Source organism: Melanotaenia boesemani, chromosome 15 (assembly GCF_017639745.1).
Source record: "Melanotaenia boesemani isolate fMelBoe1 chromosome 15, fMelBoe1.pri, whole genome shotgun sequence".
Taxonomy (NCBI): Eukaryota; Metazoa; Chordata; class Actinopteri; order Atheriniformes; family Melanotaeniidae; genus Melanotaenia; species Melanotaenia boesemani.
Window position 1 is genome coordinate 4,914,705 of NC_055696.1, and position 19,157 is coordinate 4,933,861.

Here is a 19,157-nt window from a genome sequence, read left to right on the forward strand (position 1 = left end):
TCTGGCAGCACCCCTGTTCAAAAGCCGCCATTACCAAAATTGCCTACCATTGTTTGGCAGATGATGTTCCGATTTATGTCCCCTTAAAATCACAGGGAGATTGTCTTACTAATCTGCTTAGTTGCTTGAGAGATTTAAAAGCCTGGACGGAATTAAACTTTCTCCATTTAAATGAGGAGAAAACTGAAATTGTGGTTTTTGGAAGTTCTGCGCTTCTGAATGATGCTGTAAGTGTTGGTCCGCTTACTTCACACTGTCGAACCCATGTCAAATATTTAGAACCTAGCAAGACCTAGAAAAAGTCATCCACCTGCTCATCATGTCACACTTAGATTATTTTAATCCTATATTATGGCCTTGATCGGTCATCTTTGCACTGATTGCAGCTTGCTCAAAATACCTCTGTTCTCGCTGCTTTGCATTGGCTTCTCGTTAGTTTATGACTACTTTTAGGAGTACAGAATTTTATTACTTGTTTTTAAAACCTTAAATGGTTGAGCTCCTTTGTATTTGTTAGAGCTACTGCACCACCATGCTCCAACCAGGGCTCTGAGGGCTTCTACACAGCTCCTTCTGAAGGTCCCGTTTTCTAGGCTCAAATCCAGACAGAACTTTTTCTGTTGCCGCTCCAAAGCTGTGGAACTGTTTTCCATTTCACATTAGAGCTGCCCTGCCTGCTTCTGGCTTGATGTCCTTGCTCAAGACTCACATCTTTGCACTGACTTTTGAACATAGTTGAGCTTGACACTTGCTTACTTTTACTTTTTACTCCAGTTTTATGACATTTGTTTGTTACAGATTTTTATTGTGTGTGTTTATTGTTTATTCTTGTCCTGTGTAGTGTTTAATGTTGTAGTTGATTTATTGTTCAGCACTTTGGGCAAATGGGTTTGCAGTAAATGTGGTATACAAATAAACATGAACTTGAACTTGAATGAACTGGATGCCAGTGTAGAGGCCATTTCTGATGATGAAGTAATGACTTTCATCACCAATGTATCAACAGTTATCTAAATGAGAAGTAAAATAAAACCATGAAAAAAAAACATGTCCTGACATGCTGAGTGAATATGTTATATAAACTGAAGTAGTTTTCTAATGTTGAACTGCTGCTTCAAAACTATAATCAAAATAATTCTTATTATGTGGTCTTCCATGTTGTAGGAAAAGAAGCAGGAACTGGAGTTTTTTTTTTACACTCATTAGATGTAAATACTTCTAATGTCCTCCCCCTGTCCAATCAGAACCCTTCCCAACCCCCAGATCTAAAGCAGAATTAAATAAAGGTGATTAAAGTATACCTCCACACACTGCCAATTTTAAAAAATGCCTGAAACTGCAAGGGTTGGAGTGGGAGGTGTGGGGTGATCAGGGAGCAGAGAGTGGGCGGGTCGGGATACACAGGCAGAAATGATTGAAAGCTCAGATGCAAAGTCAGATTCACAAAGCAGCTATGCCACAGAGCAGTCTTTGAAGTGGAAGACTTTCCCCTACCGAATCTCCTCAGCTACACACGAACCAGGTGGTCCTAAAGCGTATCAGTCTGAGCCGTTAGCGCTGTTACGCTGGCCTGTCAGCATCTCCAGCAGCTCTGGAAAGCTGGGGAGACTCGCGGCAGGTTGTGGCAGCCGCAGGAAGTGCTGCTGGAAGTTGCTGCTGCTACGATTTGAGCTGCTGTCTGTCACCAGATGAGAATCAGCAGGTAAAGAATAAAGTCCGGTGTTACTTTTACACTCCTCAAAAGCACAAATCCGTCCCATTGCAGGAATATTTCATCAGAAACTGTGAAATAAATTAAGTCTGAAACTAGAAAATCTACACCATATAAGCTCACATCCCTTTATATGTGTTGTTGGGCGTGCTTTTCTACACCTGCAAGGTGAGGACCCCTCTATCTGCATCTGGAGGGAGGGGCTGTGGGGTTTTTAAAATTTTCTTGTGATGTAAATAACTTCTCCGTGACTCGAAAAACATAACCTGGTTTTACCCTGTAGAGGGCATTATGAGCTGTTTTTTTACCCACAAAATCCTGTTTTTAAAATAAATTTAAAAAATACAGGTACACTACCCCTTTAGACATTTTTTTCATGCAAACTTCAATTTGTAATTATTATTTTCATGTCAATGTGAAAGAGAATACTTAAATTCTGAATTATTGCATTCTGATTAATTAATTCTGAATTTAAAAAAAACACCATGTAACCATGGCCATTGTACAAATGAGAAATGCTGGAACCTGACATGGACTCAAAACCACCTTGGAAAGATTCACAGAGCTAAAAGGCAATGCTTCTGTAAAAAATTACTATTAAAAACCTAATACCCGGTGTCAGAAATCTGCATCAAACCACGTCTGGCTTTTGTTTATTTTCTGGGTATTTTATTTTATCTATTTATTTGCTTCCATTCACTTCTATTAATGTATTATTTATTTATTTATTTATTTATTTATAATAATATAATAAATATAATAATAATAATAATAATAATAATAATAATAATAATTATTATTATTATTATTATTATTATTTATTGTAAATGAATTCAGGTATTAAGGAGTTAAAAGTCATATTAATGCCCATGTTATCAAAACAGCATTTTCACTGCAAATATAATGCCACTTAAATTCTCTGATACATGTCTGGCATAATCATTTAGTCTTTGACTCATCACTTGGAGCACTTGCAGGTCAATTTGAGGGCTCTGGGAATGGGATTTGTCCCTGACACTCAGGGTTCCTTTCTGGTAATAGTATGTATCTTTATGAATGAGGAACACTGTAATGTGTCTGTCATATATACACACCTTTCAGTTACTGTATATACAGTATGAAAATGTTGCATATATTATGCATGAACTAAGGCTAAATAAAATACCCTGGGAATTAAGCATAATAGCCTTTTTATGTTGGTATGCCACTCGAACATAAAACTGTCAGCAAAATAATAAATGTTTAATGTTAGCAGCCTGATATACTGTACATAGGATTTTCATACAGCCTAGGGCCTCATAGGGCCATGATTATAGTTATCGACTAGACAATAGCTACAGCAGGATCAGAATAAGTTTGATCATAATCAGTTTTATTCTTGTTTTATCAAGGTTAGTCAGCAGCTATGTTCTTTGCTTCAGTTGATAGCTGAATGTAAAAACTGACCTTCGACTGCACTTTCATTTCTTCTCTGTTTTAATTTGCTTCACAGTTTTGATATAGTTCAGTGGTTCAGCATGCAGATAGCTTGTTTCTTGTTTGTAAAATTCTAAAAACCTGCTAATCAATTCAGAGTTGCAGCCTGCAAATATTTTTATTGTTGATTAATCTGCTGGTTATTTTTTTCATAAATAATTAAGTTGTTTTCTTTAAAAACAATGTTTTCTTTACAACTGTCTAGTGACTTGAAAGGCAAAATACTGGACAGTTGTGATGTTTTTGCTGGGAGTATGCTTTCGTTTAGCTGGATCAGAGGTCACTTTGTTTGGAGATATGGATTTCTGTGTGAGACTCATCCTGTTAATTGAACGACTACTTTAGGGCCCCTCCTGTAGAATGCTGGAATTTTGATTGAAGCCATATTGAACAGCCTGTCTATTAAATTTCCACCTATATTAAATGTAATTTCAAATTGAACACATGCAGTCATCACTCTTAATGAAATTACAGTGTCATCTTATTCACTCTGTGCCCCTACTTTCCCTCTGCTCACTTCTCTCCTCCCTGTTCCTCCCATTTCCCTTTCCGTCTCACTCGCATCTCTCTCTTTCAGATTTGTGGGAACAAGTAATGAATGGCTCCCATGCTCTGATTGGATGATATATCTTGTTATTGGGTGGAATGATAGTGAGCCTAACTCAAAGGGTATGGAATTAGAAAAGGAAAGAGAGAAATAGACAGTGTGAGAATAGAGACTTGCTGAAATGTTTTGACAAGCATCTTTGAAGGAGAAAGCATGGGGAGTGCTGCAGATGCATGCATGTAACAATGGGAGTAGGTCACAGTTTCACTGATGTTTCAACCCTTGCACATTTCCTCTGAGAAATAGTGCTACAGATCTCATCCTTGTCTCCCCTGCCACTCTCTGGCTCTCTGTGCTGGTCCAAGAAAGACAGGCAGATTGCGCAGTGCCCTAGGTCATTCCCTGGAGAGAGTGTGTGAAGGTATGGAAGGAATTTAGTGGAGGGGGAACTCCTAGATGGCCCACAGTCCTCCAGAGGCTCCATTCTAATCTTCTCCGTCAGTGTTTCATCTTCCTTGTTACAGCTGCAGTGATGGAGACTAGTCAGATCACTGACTGGACTAAAAGATGGCAGTTTGAACTCTATCAAGGGACCTGCAGGGTTCTCCTTGCTTGTTCTCTTAAATGACCAAACAATGCATGGACTTCCTCTTCCTCTCCATCCTCTCCTCCAACACCCACCCTGCATGTATATGTATTTTATTCATAGACATGCAGACAAACTCCCTGAGTTGACCTCAAGGGCTAATGGCCTCAGCTTTGGCTAAATAACACAGCAGAAAACACAAGTCCACACAAGATTAGTAGTAAGACATGGAAATAGCTGCAGTTTAATTGCTTTTTGGTTAATGCACAAAAAGCCCTGAGTATTAAATTTGGACATTTTCATCTGTGTTCAAATGATAAGAGAGTGAAGCTGCAATGACGTCATAACAACATGTGGAAAAGTTAACTGACTTTGTGTGTCTGTTAGAGGCTGCACTTAGAAAGCTTAAGAAATGTACTTTATGTAGGCATCCTGGCTTAATTGTTCAATGTGGCTGGCTTTATAAGTTATGCAGTTAGTCTAAATAGATGCATTTGACATTTTAATTCTAAGTGTGATTGTTACATATTTGTAGTATTAGGTGTGAAACGGCTCCTTTGATTAACCAATTTAATTAATTTTTTTTCTCCTACAGTGAAATATTGCACTGTAATATAATATACACTTTTCTTGTTGAAGAAAAACAATTAAAGATTTTATTGTATTGCTTCTATTTTTAAGTCAAGCTTATCTTCCACTGTCATTGCTATTTTCTTGGAAATCCACTAAGGTCTTTCTCATGTTAGAGGATGGAAACTCTCCACTCCACACATGAATAATTACTGCTACATTTCCAGCCTTTCTAGGCTGAAATATTTGAATCTTTTATAAATCACTAACTTAAATAGCATTTTTTCTGTCAGATAATACTTTCCCTGGTAAATTTGACCTGGTCTTGAGATTGAACTGTATTATACATTAGTTACACGGTATATTATTTAATGATAAGTAAGTAAACAGCACTGTGCAACTTAATTCATATCCAAATTATATAGATCACAAACTGCTATTACAGAGACTTCTCTTTAAATGTTTCATATGGCTCTGAAAAGGAAACATGCATCAGAAAGAATCCATTGTACCTCTGTGAAAAACATCACATCCGCCTCTCTGACAGCAACCAAAGTGTTTTACAACACCATTATCTTGACCGCTTATTCCATTTCGGGTCGCGGGTGAGCTGGAGCCTATCCCAGCATTTTAACAGGTGAGAGGCAGGGTACACCCTGGACAGGTCACCAGTCTGTCGCAGGGCCGACACAGATGGACAAACAACCATGCACACACACTCACTCCTAGGGAGAATTTAGAGTGTCCAGTTAACCTAACATGCATGTCTTTGGACGGTGGGAGGAAGCCGGAGAACCGGGAGAGAACCCACGCATACACGGGGAGAACATGCAAACTCCACACAGAAAGGCCACCACCCCCAAGGTTCGAACCTCCCCCCAGCCGAGATTCGAACCAGCGACCTTCTTGCTGTGAGGCTGCGGTGCTAACCACCACACCACCTCTTCTCTCTATTTAAAGATGCAAGATGTTTTTCAGGAACTGTAATTTTCGTTTTTTTCATTTGGTGTAAATGCATAAAAGGTGAAGAAAGGACCAAAATGTTAGAATTAAACGCTGTAGGACAACTGATCCTACTATTCTGACTTTTATGGATTTACAAACCCAAATAGTTTCCTACAGACATTCAGACTTACTTTAGATGTGCATATTGATAAAAACAAACAAAAAAAAAAAAAAAAAAAAAAAAACTAACTTTAAATGTCATTAAACATTTTCCTGTTTACACCAAAGTAAAACATTTTTGTTTACCAAAATAAAAAAAAAAACAGAACCAAACTGTGACTTTAAAACCAAGGTACATACTGAAATGTGATTTTGGTGTACCATTACACTTCTACTATTAACCTTTATTTAACCAGGAAAGTCACATTGAGACTAAAAACCTCTTTTCTAATTGAGTTCTGGCCAAGAGGCAGTAAAAACACATAGTTGCAACATTAAAACAAACAACATTAATATAAAACTGGTCATGAAAAACAATAAACTGTGCTAGTAGAAGCATGGCTACTATTAAGCCATGTTGTGATACATGGACAGTGGGCTTTGGAAATGTTAATGTTGAAAAGAGCAAAGCTTTCTCTCATAGAGAAGTCTAGGTGGCAACAGATGTTGCTCGAAAAGTTTTCTTTTGCTATGTAGGTCAGTTTATTTTGATTGAATTTATTTCTATTCAGTCCTAAATTACCTCAGGGTAAGGAAAGGTGGGGACATTTCTGCATCTTGTTTAAGGATGTGCTTCTTGGTACATGCCACAGAAAAGTTTTAGACTGGATTTTTTTTAAATGCAGCGACAGCACAAATTCAATGATCGTTGTTTTCAGATGTGTTCCTGGGACCATGCAGTGATTTACATATTCAGTGCCACCCAATGTATCAAAGACTATAAATATTCCAAATTCTATATACCTCAATCTGGAGTGCAGAGATTTCTCTGGATTTTTTCCAATGTGTACTGTACTGTAGAGGATGAAATCATAAGATACTTTACAAACACAGGGATATTTGACCAATTTAATTATAAAAAAAATCCCCAATCAAATTAAACATTGACAAGTCTCATCTATGCATTTTTCAAGTTATATAATTCAGTAAAAAAATAATAGTTGCTGTAAACCTTTTGCATCTAAGGTAATGTTGCTTTTCTGTGCCCCCACCCCCCTTGCAGAGCCACAGTTAAAAGGCATCGTTACCCGGCTATACAGTCAGCATGGATTCTACCTACAGATGCAGCCTGATGGCACCGTTGGCAGCACAAAGGATGAAAGCAGTTCATTTTGTGAGTGTGTTTGTTTTTATCTTGTGCCTGCATGCTTTTGTTTGACCCTGTTTGTTCAGTTTGAACAGATTAAGCACCAATATTGAATACATGTACATAACCTAAATTGGATAAAACCTGCAGTTTTCACAACCATATAGATGATGAATTGAACAATTTGGAATCACATCTCCAACTCTGGGAGATAATGATGCACCTTATGTATGAAAGTAGAGCCATAGCAAGTCTATGCTATAGGGCCTCGAGGCTGAGGAATACAGAAAAAAGTTGAATTTCGCCGGCTCACCTGTCAAATTTGCTTTGATTAGTGCTGTTATTTTTATATTTAAGTAGGAAGGACCATCATGTCAAACTGGCTGTCAAACTTTAGCAATTTAGTGTCTCCTCATTCTGGTGTAGAAATGATTAAATCACAGAAGATGACTCTGGATCTAAGTTATTAACAAAAACTGCATTGACAGTGACAGTGGCCCTGTTGAGGGGATGTAAGTCCAACTTGACTTTTAGCAAAGAAAATTTAGTTTATTGTCCAGAATTTATGCAGTTCTGTCTTTACATCACTGTCAGTATAATTTGTTTTGCTTTTGCATCGTTGACCTTCAAGACTCAGACATAATCTTTTGCAGAAAGAGACATTTTATCTATTCACCAGCATAAATTGCTAGTGAGACATTTCAATGTTTTTAATTAGTATAAAAGAAGTTTAATCAACCTAAATACTACATTTACTTTTCTTCCTGTAACCTGCAGTTGAAATGACAGAACATCTCAGTTATTATCCACATTTAGAGGCCGTGCAAGGCACACTGAAGGTGACATGGTGTAGAGTTTCCACAAACATGAACTCTAAGAGGTCGCAGCATTTGGGCTTATGAGAGCTACAGCATGCAGCAGTGACACTGAAGCCATTCAATCTGCAACAGTGAAACAGAATGTGTTGCTATACTGTACTGCAGCTTAATTTGACAATCATCTGACTTTCTCTTTTTTCCCTCTTGCTTTGTCATGCTCTCTTTTTCTCCTTTACTTTATTCCCTGATTTAGCGCAGTTCAACTTAATTCCTGTGGGACTGCGGATTGTGGCAATTCAAGGGACAAAAACAGGACTGTATCTTGCCATGAATAGCGAAGGATATCTTTATACCTCGGTAAGCACCCCCTACAGATTAGTCTCATACAGGAAAGAAATTCCATTACCTCACATATCTATTACAAAAATGTGCATTGTTGTGGAGCTATTTTGGGAAAGCAAAGTACATATATGTTCTGGATTTTGATTATAATATTTAAACCACCGTCAGGTTTAACAAGTAACACTGATTATCTTGTCTGAATGAAATGTTCTGTTGTAAAATCTTGGCTGTTATGACTGACATGAACACGCTTAAAATTAATCCAGACAAAGTTCCCCAGATGTGTGCACACCCTGATTGGTCAGAGCTGGTTTGCTCTCAGGAAGGAACCTGGACAATATTAGGCAGGTGGTTTTAATGTTGTGGCTGATTCTGTAGGTGTAAGTCAGGTCTGTCGTTGTACTTGCACTCACATATTTCCTAAAGAGAAGTTATTGCCTTTTCATGTCACTAACACAGAATTAAAGGGTGACAACACCAATCAAGGCTTTATCATCTGCTGTCACTTTGGATTTAGAGGTTCAGCTGACTGTCAGTTAAACTTCAGTTAAATGTCTCTTATTTCAGGATGATATGGATGATATGGATGAAGTATCACTGGTTTCAGTGAAGGTATGCAGCCTGTATATATTTACAGTTTGTATAATTTAGCAGAAACATTGAGAATTTCAAAGGCTAAGACAAAAAACATAGCATGTAGTAAAGTCAGTGCCTTGAGCAGTGCTTGAGACAATTTTAAGGCAAAACACTTAGCATCAATCAAAAAGTCTATGAAGCAATTTTTGACACCTGGTGAACCAGGTTCCTGCAAATGTAGTCCAACACTGACTAGCTCTCACCATGAGACTGATACAAATGATTTGCATCAGCTCCCTAAACCACGGCTACATGGATGATAATACATGGTGATTACAATATGCATATGATGTACACTTTACTATGTAGCCACAGTTTGATTTCCATTCCTGCATAAGATAACAGCAGAAATGTTTTAAATGTGTCAGCGTCTGTGCGTGTGGGCATTAAACCTCCAATTATGGCATAAGTCTACACCATTTCCTATAATCTTCAGAGTATCTGATTAGCATGTGTTAGATGTTGGTGCCTGGTTTCTGTGAAAAGAGAAGCACAGGGATTTCCTCTGAAATAGTCAATAGCTGTACTTTATCCTACACTGACCACTTTAAATGAGTCTCCTTAATATCTCTCTCTCTCTCACACACACACACACACACAATTACAGCAATGTGTTTATAGGTGCTGAACAACTGAACAGCTGTACTCTTTTCTTTTATTATTCATGTTTGTTTTAATGATGTCTTAACATTATCTTTACTCCTCTTGTCGCAATCTGCAGGATTTGTCAGGGTCTCTGTTTCCTATTTTCTGGATATTCATGTGTTTTGTTGTGATCGTTGTTTCTTTACATGAACAATAATCTCGCTCATCTGATTTTGTGGGGTTTCTGTTCTGTGTTGTTCCGGACTCTTCCAGACTACGTGGTTGTTTCGGATCATGTAGTTTTTTTTGGATTTTCTCTTTTTGCTGTGTCTTTGGGTTTGTTTAAGCAAAAAAAAGTTATTTACTTCTGTTATCTCACTCCTCATGAATCATCCATTTGATTCTGCAATTTCTCTCCAACAGATATGACAATTCTTGTTTCTTATTGATGGTTTTCATGCAGTCTGCTCACTAATACAATTGGCATTTTTTTAGGCATTAGGCCATTCCCTTCCTCACTACCTGTAGAGGACAACACCCCTATTTTATAATCTATGTGGGCTGAAAAACTTCTCATGAACAGAGAGCATGTGTGTATTACTTAAGAGGGAATTAGAAGTGGTTTTGTGTTGACAAAGATTAGTGTGGCCATTAAAATGCCAGTGTTCAGAAGCTGTTTCTATTATTTGTGGTTTTAAGGAGAACTCCAATCCAGACTCACATGGAACAGCAGGTACAAGAAACAATAAGCCAGCTTTAACAGAAAGTTGATGCAACTTACAGAAATCCAAATGAACCCAAACTCTGAGTGAGCTTTAGAAAAGTCCAACATGGGACAATGAAAACTAATCCAAGCTCTCAGGTTACAGAAAGGCAGTACAAAAGACTAAAACTCCATATTAAATAGAAGCAAGGAATTAGAGAAGCTGCAATAAGACAAAAGCGGAAAGTAGAAGCTACTGAGAGGCAAAAGAAATTGATAACCAAGCAAAGTCACATGGGAAGATGAAATGGGAAAGCATAAGTGAAAAATTAAAGAAAAAGAAAGAATCGTTTTTATGTTGTGCCAATCAAAGTTTCTACTTGTGTAGACATGCATTTAAACATCCACAAGTTCATAAGCTGTACTCTTGCTCACCTTTACACTTATGCTTAGGTTAAACTCACCAGGAAAACATAAAGTCTCTGCAAACTGTGTCAGCATGTACATAGGAAGGGTCCTGAGATATTTCTGATAGTGAGGTCAAAGTTTAAAGCACCACTTCTACATATTAAACACAAAGAAGAATTAATCTTGGACTTAGATTGGGTTCAACTCTAAAAAAAAAAGAAACAACAACTCTTAAAAGATACACCAGGCTTTAATTCACCAAAGGAATGCTAAAAAGATAATAGTAAAATAAATATTGTTGTGTGTGATTTATGTTGTTTGGAAAAGAGACTGAGAAGTTGATTAGACATGTTTGAATAAAAGTAAAAGGGCTTGGGAGGTTTTGATGTAAAAACTATTCTTTCAGTGCCTTTCATGGGAGGATTTCATTGAGATGCAGAGCGACACCAGCTGCTGGATATTATGGCTTTCATCACAGCAGAGAGAGAGAAAATGTGGATATTAGAGAATGAAGCAGAGAGAATAATTGACCTGAGAAAGACAAAAGAGACAAAGCACTGAATGGTACAGACCGAGAGAGACATTTTGCAGGGCAGCCAATTAAAAACGAAAAATGTATTCTTTCTAATAGATTCATGATCTATCTTCCAAATTATTTAAGACTATATGGAAAAATAATGTTGCTTGCTAAGATATAAAATGAGTAATGATACACAATCAGCCACTGTTTCTAGAATTACAGTACAGGAATTTTTGTGAGGTGGCATAAATGTCAGCTACTATCAGCTCTGAACAGCAATGTATTGACAGGCACCTTCAGTTGTCAATCAGCACTGTAGACCCACAAATCCCCTCACATTATCATCCAGTCTGCTGTTGTCATGCAAGCATCATGTCTACAGTAAAACGTTGGGGGCAGATCATACATGTATGGTACAAAACTGTATTAACAGCCAGTCTCATCCTCTGTCAACTCCTCTTAATAAGCACATCTGTGCTCCACTGACTTATGTAACATGGCGTGTCATTGTGCATCTACATCTACTTGTACAACAACATCAACAACATGCCCTTCTGGTGGCTTCCCACTCTACAAACACTCACACAGCACAGATTGTGCTGTGTGCATGTGTGTGTGTGTGTAACAGAGGATTGTTGTGAATGAGCTTTACGTTTCACGTGTCATGTGAGCGGGTCTCTGCAGCAGTAATGCAGTGCAATGGGAATGTGGTGGTATTACTGCAGCTGGGCAGATTTCACAGCAACTCATAGATTGCTCTTGGAGCTGATGGGACAGTCAATAGATGCAGAAAGCCTGTGACCCCTGCTGTCTACATAAGGGACTGCATATAATTGGGTATCACGACGCTGAAACATGTTTTGAATTCCAGAAGTAGGAGCTACATTTTCTGGGGCATTAGTTCTGATTCCATGCTGGTACGTGCATGATGAATGAAAGTAAACAAGCTATAGAACATTAGTCACAGTCACAACTTCCATTCCTGTTCATTATATACTAATTAGGACAAGATGTTTCTCAGATTTTGGGAACTCTGCTCCTGTGAGTGTGTATTCTGAGTACTTCACTTGTCTATGTTTGGTGGCAAGTTCACTTCAAGTGTATTATGGCATGGAGAGTAAAGCTTCCTGAAGCAGAATAGATGTAATCAGACACAAGGGATGAAGAGGGAGGTGGTGTGTGTGAGTAGGGTGGGTCAGGATGACAGTCTGCATCATAAAAAGGTTTGTCCCATCTTATGGATTTTCTGCACTCATCCCAAATATTACCTTTCTCATTTGCTGTCATTCAAATTCATTTTTGGCTTGAGGCACAGAGATGGAAATACAGTTGCCTGCCCACATCTTTCAACAAGTCACAGCTGAAGAAGGAGGGTTTTTTTTTTTTTTTTTGTTGTTTTTTTTTTTTTTTCATTTTTAGTCTAAGTCTCTATTATATAAATGGAAATAACTGCCTCATCTCTCGTCTACAACAAAATGCAGGACATTTATTTACAATGAGTCGTTGGTGCTGGTAAATTTGACAATTTTCATATTGTCAGTAAGTGCACTACATCATAAGGACAGTTATTTCATTGTCTTGTCTATGTCCAAAGATTTTTCTCTCTCTCTCTAAATTGAGGATACAGGCCCTGTCATTATACTAATTTCAGGGGAATAATTAAAAAAATGTAACTATAGGATGACTTGGGACAGAGGTTATCACTGGTGTCATTCCAGAGGTTGAACTGACGGGTGTTTATCTTGAGTGATGGTTTCAATAGGGACATGACTGTCAGGTCCTGAGGTGCTTGCAACTTAAACTCTTTTTTGGACCAGTGTTCCTAGTTTTGGGCCAAGGATGAAAGCAAGTGTCTCTCTTTCTCTCTTTTCTTGATCTACTTTATTACTAAGTAGCCTCTCTGTCCTCTCAGAGTGATCCTCTGCTCTCCTTCCTGTCTCTCCTACTTTTGTCTCCTGCACTTCCCACCCGTCTTTCTCTCTGGCCTGATTAATAATGAATGAAGCGGATCATCTATCGATTCCATCCTCTGTGTTAGCACTGCAGGAGATATCAAACCTGTTAGTTGATCTTGAAATAGCTTTGCAATGTGCAGGTGATGCTGGTGTTTGTTGAGTTAAGGGTAGGGGGTTGTTTTTATTCAGTAGGAAGACAGTGGTGAAATGGGTTTGGAGAAAGGACACAGTCCTATATGCCTTCCCAGCTAAAGGATGATTCCTTGTGAGGACAATGATCTGTGATACGTTTGAATTCAGAGCTCTCCCACACCTTCCCAAATCTCATTCTGGCCCTTTATTAAAGCTTGTCTATGCCAGGCAGTGATACTTTGGCCCTCTTCTGTCGTCCCAAGTCTCTGGGAAAGTCTGCACTCAGCCATTTCTGCCTTGCTGCTCTCACTTAATCAATCCAGCAGATTGGCTTTGCTCCCTGACAGGGGAAGGACCCTGTCGAGGCCCTGATGGAGACTAAGAGAGATGTATATCTGTCGCTATTGGTTAATATCACCAGTCAACATTATGCAGGGCTCAGTAGTCTTTATGTTGGGGACAGAAAGGGAGGGGAACTGCTGTTGGAACATGATCATTTACAATGACTGGCTAAACTCCTGGATTTGATCCAAGCTCTGCTAATTAGATCTAACCAGTCACAGACAATTGACAGAAAACGAGAGTAACTGTGTTTTCTAAGATGGATTTGACTTGTGTTAAATTAGCTTTTTGGGTGGCATTGTGTTACAATCTAAGGACATGTATGCTGTTAGATGATGAACCTAAACTAGTCACAACCACTGATGTTTTCTCTGTGTGTGAGCCCTATTTTGGGCTAGGAACCTGTTAATGGTGTAAATGTCCTTTTGAACAATGGCACCTTACACAGAATCCAGTTACCCATCCAGAATAGAGGAAGGCAGGTAAAGAATAGTTGGAAATTTGATTGCTTTCTTACCCAAAGCCAGAGCGGAAAAAATCCTGCAAATGTAGTGTTTCCTTATCTATTTTAGCTTGTGATCACTTAATAAAATGTCAAGACACAGTTCTTACAGGAAACAATTTTAGGATTTTAATGTATAATTTAATTTTTTGGGGTCAGAATTAAATGTATGTATCACAGGAAGACACTTGAACAGCAAAAGTGGTCTGTTTAAGGTCATGAAGTGACCCGCTCACTTCATTTAACCCCCCCTCTTTTGGGATTGGTAGAACTCAGCATTCCTTGTACCAGAATACTGGTATATATGAAAGAATACAGTTAATAATCTTAGAGCTGACACTAACACACACAGCAAACCAAGCTCAGGCTTCCGTATGCAAAACTACTTAAAAAATACCTGACTAGTCGTTTTACTCTCAAATACTAACGTTTCCCTCATCTGTGGTTTCACTAACAGCTGGTGTTGATTCCTTTATTGGTCACAATCTTATCACAAGTCTTGTATTAAACTAGCAAGGGTTGTAAAAACACCACACCACAGCGTGCCATAACGTTGTTGTTAGCTATTTGCTGGATAAAAATCATAATTGTGAAAGTGCAGCAGAAGTAATAAATAACAAAAAATGTCATGACAATAAATTAGGATATGTGTTAATTTATTTTGTATGCATTTATTAATTTAGTTACAATTTAGGAACAACACAATCCAAGCTTTGGCAAATCAAGGAAGCATAGATTTCTTCCGTATAAAATATATTTACATCCCTAACATTTATCTGACAATAAAAGTAATGTGTTATGTTTTAGCGTTAGCATTAATCTTTGTTTTCAGCCCTTTTTTTAAAAGCAACAGATAACTCTTAGCTAACTAGCTTGCCTTCCGGCTGACCTAATGTTGATTAAATTGAACAGCCGCTGTCATGTCCCCGACCGAGCAAGGGACTAGATGAAAAGACAAAGGAAATACCCTCTCTCACAAGAATACAACAACAGTTTCTGATAAAGGTACACTGCCAGCTACCAAATCTGTAGCATCTACAGATGCTAGTGTTGCCACCTGCTCTGTCCATGAGCATAACTATAATGATTCCTTCACAGAGGGCATACAGAGCCCAGAGTCATGTCCACTGCTGGAATCTGGCCTTGACACCCTTTCTCAACCTGATGGAACGAGGCTAAAAGGTGACTTGATGCTCACCCAACTACAAAATAGCCTTGTGTCTCACTGTAAATAAACAATCTTCTGATTCTATTAATTAAATAATTCATAAGTTTGAATGGGACCCTGTGATGGACTGTCCTGGGTGTTTTCTGTCTCTCCTCTGCTAATTGCTAGGATAGGCTCCAGCTTCCCTGTGACCCTGAACTGGACTAAGCAGAACAGAAAATGGATGGATGGATGGATGGATGGATGGATGGATGGATGGATGGATGGATGGATGGATGGATGGATGGATGGATGGATGGATGGATGGATGGATGGATGTTTACTCAGGGTGATGCTGCTGTAGGATTTTTATCTCTGCTGCACAAACACTTATTCTTCAGTGATAAAAGGAAAGTTGTATTTTAGCCAGATCATCAGTTTTATTAGAGTTTCTTCATCAATGTTGTCTGTTTAATGTTAGTCATCACGTCTGGTAGTTTTACAGAAATTTTCAACATTGAGACGGTTGGATGGATGGACGTTTGTATGGAAGAATAGGATACACTACATTAGAAAACTCTATTTTGATGAACTCTAGCCTGAATTTCCTTGATTTCTCCACTCTAAATAATGTGTTTAAAATAAATTGGATTCAACAATATCTCAGAAACCCAACTTCAATTTTCTCCCCAATTACATAGTTTTCAAAAGCTGGTGCCTTAAATTTGTATTACCTTGAAAATACAATATTGTAAATATATCCCTAAAACAGTCCAATTTCCAGAAGCAAATTCTTCTTTCCTTGTCTTTAATTTCTAAACACAACTTCTCTCCTCACTGCAAATTCATTTGGAACAATAAAGATATTTTAAACAAGCGTAAATCTTTGCTTTTGGAAACTGGGTTGAGCATGGAAATTATTTAGTGAAACTTGGTGTTTTAATGTATTACTTTTAGACATGTATGATATTCCAATACCACCAAAGGAATATGGTTTTTATTTTGTTAGCTATTCCATCTGGTGTCACTTCTCAAAGGGTTTGCAGATTCTAAAATGACTTATTTGAATATGGATCCTGCTGATATACCACTGTAGGTCAAATCTGTTTTTTCCACTAAAAAGAAAAGAATGACAATCATGACATAGAAACTTTATCACAAGAGGGTATGGTCTCTGTTCCAAATGTGATATTTTACTGGAATAACTTAACTCCTAATCTGCTCTGGAAGAAAATTTAATGTCTTCCCTCTAAATACTTGATAATGAATAAGACTAAGGAAGTATCTCTTCCTTTTTATTATTAAATTATTAAATTATTCATCAATTTTATCCCTGCAAGATACAGAAAGGATATTGATGTCACCTGCTCATTTTGTAAACAGTCTGTAGAAGATTTGTATCATTTGTTCTGGTCCTGTCATTTCTCCTGTGCCTTCTAGCAAGATATCTGTAGATTTATTTCCCAACACATTTATCTCCATTTCTCTTTTTCATATGCAGATATGTTGTTTGGTACCTTCTCCTGTATCCCCACCAAATAAGATCAATATTATATCATCAGTTTAATTCTGTTACTTGCAAACTACCATATTCATTAATCTAAAACCCTTATTCTAATTTTTGAAAAGGAACTCAAACAAAGCTGTGAAAACCACTGAACTATGTTTGCTTTATAACTTTTATTGAAAATAGCTAACAATCTTTTACTGTCTGATTCCCTGGCTTTATCTTACTTGTTCATGTGTTGTTCATGTTTGTGTCTTGAGCAACATTTAATAAAGTTTATGATTATTAAAAAAATAATAAAAAGAAATAGGTGAAATCAATAGATGTGGTTTTTTTTATTAAATAAAGCTAGTCTTAAACGTGGTTAATATTACTGCAGAAGCAGTTATTTTATCATCTCTCCCATTATTTAAGATACTTTTATAGCTTAAATTATCATGCAGTGTAAAGCCACATATAGTAAATTATATATAAAGTGTCATATATGAATACACAATGAATCTATAATTGTAATGTGTCAGGGTTTTGGTGCTTTTTTTATCTTCACTCTCCATCTTTGCTTTTTTTCCTTTGGTAATATGTTATGTTTAGCAGAAATTTTAAAATGTTTCACATATAATTTGCATCCTTTTCTTGCTTTTCTCAAAGGACCACAACATTCTTGCTTTCAAATAAACACAATTATATATATATAATCCTATATATCCTTTCCCTCAGGAGACAATCACCTAATTAATGTACATTACTGTGTGGGCTAATGCATAGTTTTCAGCTCTGTGATTACGTGCACTGGAGTTCATCTTCAAAGAGAATTATTGCATTTTTCTAATGAAATTTGTACTTTTTTCCCTTTACCTTTTATGCTTTGTTTGCTAATATGAATGCACTTCTTCCCCTTCCCAATATTTCCTTTCAGGAGCACTTCACTCCCGAGTGTAAGTTCAAGGAGAGTGTGTTTGAGAACTACTATGTCACGTACTCATCCATGATCTACCGCCAGACCCAGTCTGGCCGTTCTTGGTATATTGGTATCAACCGTGATGGTCAGATCATGAAGGGCAACCGGGTAAAGAAGACCAAGGGAGCTGCACATTTCCTGCCTAAAGTTATTGAGGGTTTGTATTTCATTTGCATCTGTAGCTGTTTTTCCCTTAATCATTTTATCAGCTCTATAATTACTAATCAGCTGTTTTTGTGTCATACAGTTGCAATGTATAAGGAGCCGTCGCTACACGAGCTCACCAGTGAGCCAGTGAGTCCCCCTCGGAAGACAGTGAAGACATCAGATTCACCAACCCTACAGAATGGGCAGAAAGAAGCTCCCAAGGCTGAGGCCTCATAGCACAGGAGACTGAGGGTGGGACAAAGGGCAGCAGGGACACTGCGAACACAGTTGCCCATAATGCACTGAGGGTGGTAGAAGAACGGCCCTCAGCGGCCACCAAAGTCCATAAGTGTGCTGCAAGATGCTGAGGGAAAATGGGTCAGAAGTCCATTAGCAGCCAAGAAGACCCAAAAGAGGAGTCCCCCCCTCACCTGAAACCACAGAAAGAAAGCCCAGGGTCTGAGCCAGAATTACCCCATTTTAGCCTCCTCCTCTGCCACCTGTGACTTCCTAATACACAGGTTTCATAGTTTTCCTGCCTGACTCAAGCTTCTTTGTCTGCCTGAAAGTTTAATTTTCCTCACATGCCTGCTTAATGTTTGCTCCGTTTTTCTAAATATTCATCACTCATGCATTTCCGCTGCTGACTCTGCATCGTAATCCTCACCTATCGGCCCCCTGCTGAGCCCCAAGGTTGGTGACGGCGTGGCTCAGCCAGCTTTCCATCAGAGTCAGCTAAAGCTCAAAGTGAGATGAAACAGCTCAGAGAGGAAAGCAATCTGCAGCAAGAACACTCAATGTGAGTGTGTGAGGAAGTACGAGGAAAAAAGTTATCTAAAAGTAGTTGAATACAGTGAAACCTAAACAAATGTTCTATGTTCTTCGTGTTCTTCATTATGCCACAATGAAAACTGGAATTCACGACAGCCCAGAAGGAGGATCTGTTTATAAAAACAAACATGATTAAGGTGATAATGACTCTAAAAGCATGAGATTAAATCAACAGAAAGTTAGTGAAAACAACCCTGTTAATAATGGTGAGCCTGATGCACTTAATCTGATTGTGAAGATAAACATTTTATGAAGTTAATGCACAAAATGAAATGAAATGAAATATATATATATATATATATATATATATATATATATATATATATATATATATATATATATATATATATATATTTTTTTTTTATTTTTTTTTTTTCTTTCTTTTATGTGCCATAAACAGAGCATAAATTACTGGAGCTTCATACCAACTGTTATGGAACTGGTTCAAAATGGACAAGCGTTATATCTACAAACAAACCAAAA

At 37.8% G+C, this 19,157-nt stretch overlaps 1 protein-coding gene across 1 annotated transcript in view; it reads left to right on the forward strand.

The window, feature by feature from the left end:
* fgf11b (fibroblast growth factor 11b) overlaps positions 1-18,940 on the forward strand; it is a 47,027-nt gene extending 28,087 nt beyond the window's left edge. The window contains exons 2-5 of the mRNA XM_042007477.1: positions 7,058-7,168; positions 8,213-8,316; positions 17,655-17,853; positions 17,944-18,940. Coding sequence (XP_041863411.1) covers positions 7,058-7,168; positions 8,213-8,316; positions 17,655-17,853; positions 17,944-18,080 — 551 coding nt within the window. The 3' untranslated portion in view covers positions 18,081-18,940. The remainder of the gene's footprint in view (positions 1-7,057; positions 7,169-8,212; positions 8,317-17,654; positions 17,854-17,943) is intronic.
* The last annotated feature ends 217 nt before the right edge of the window (positions 18,941-19,157 follow it).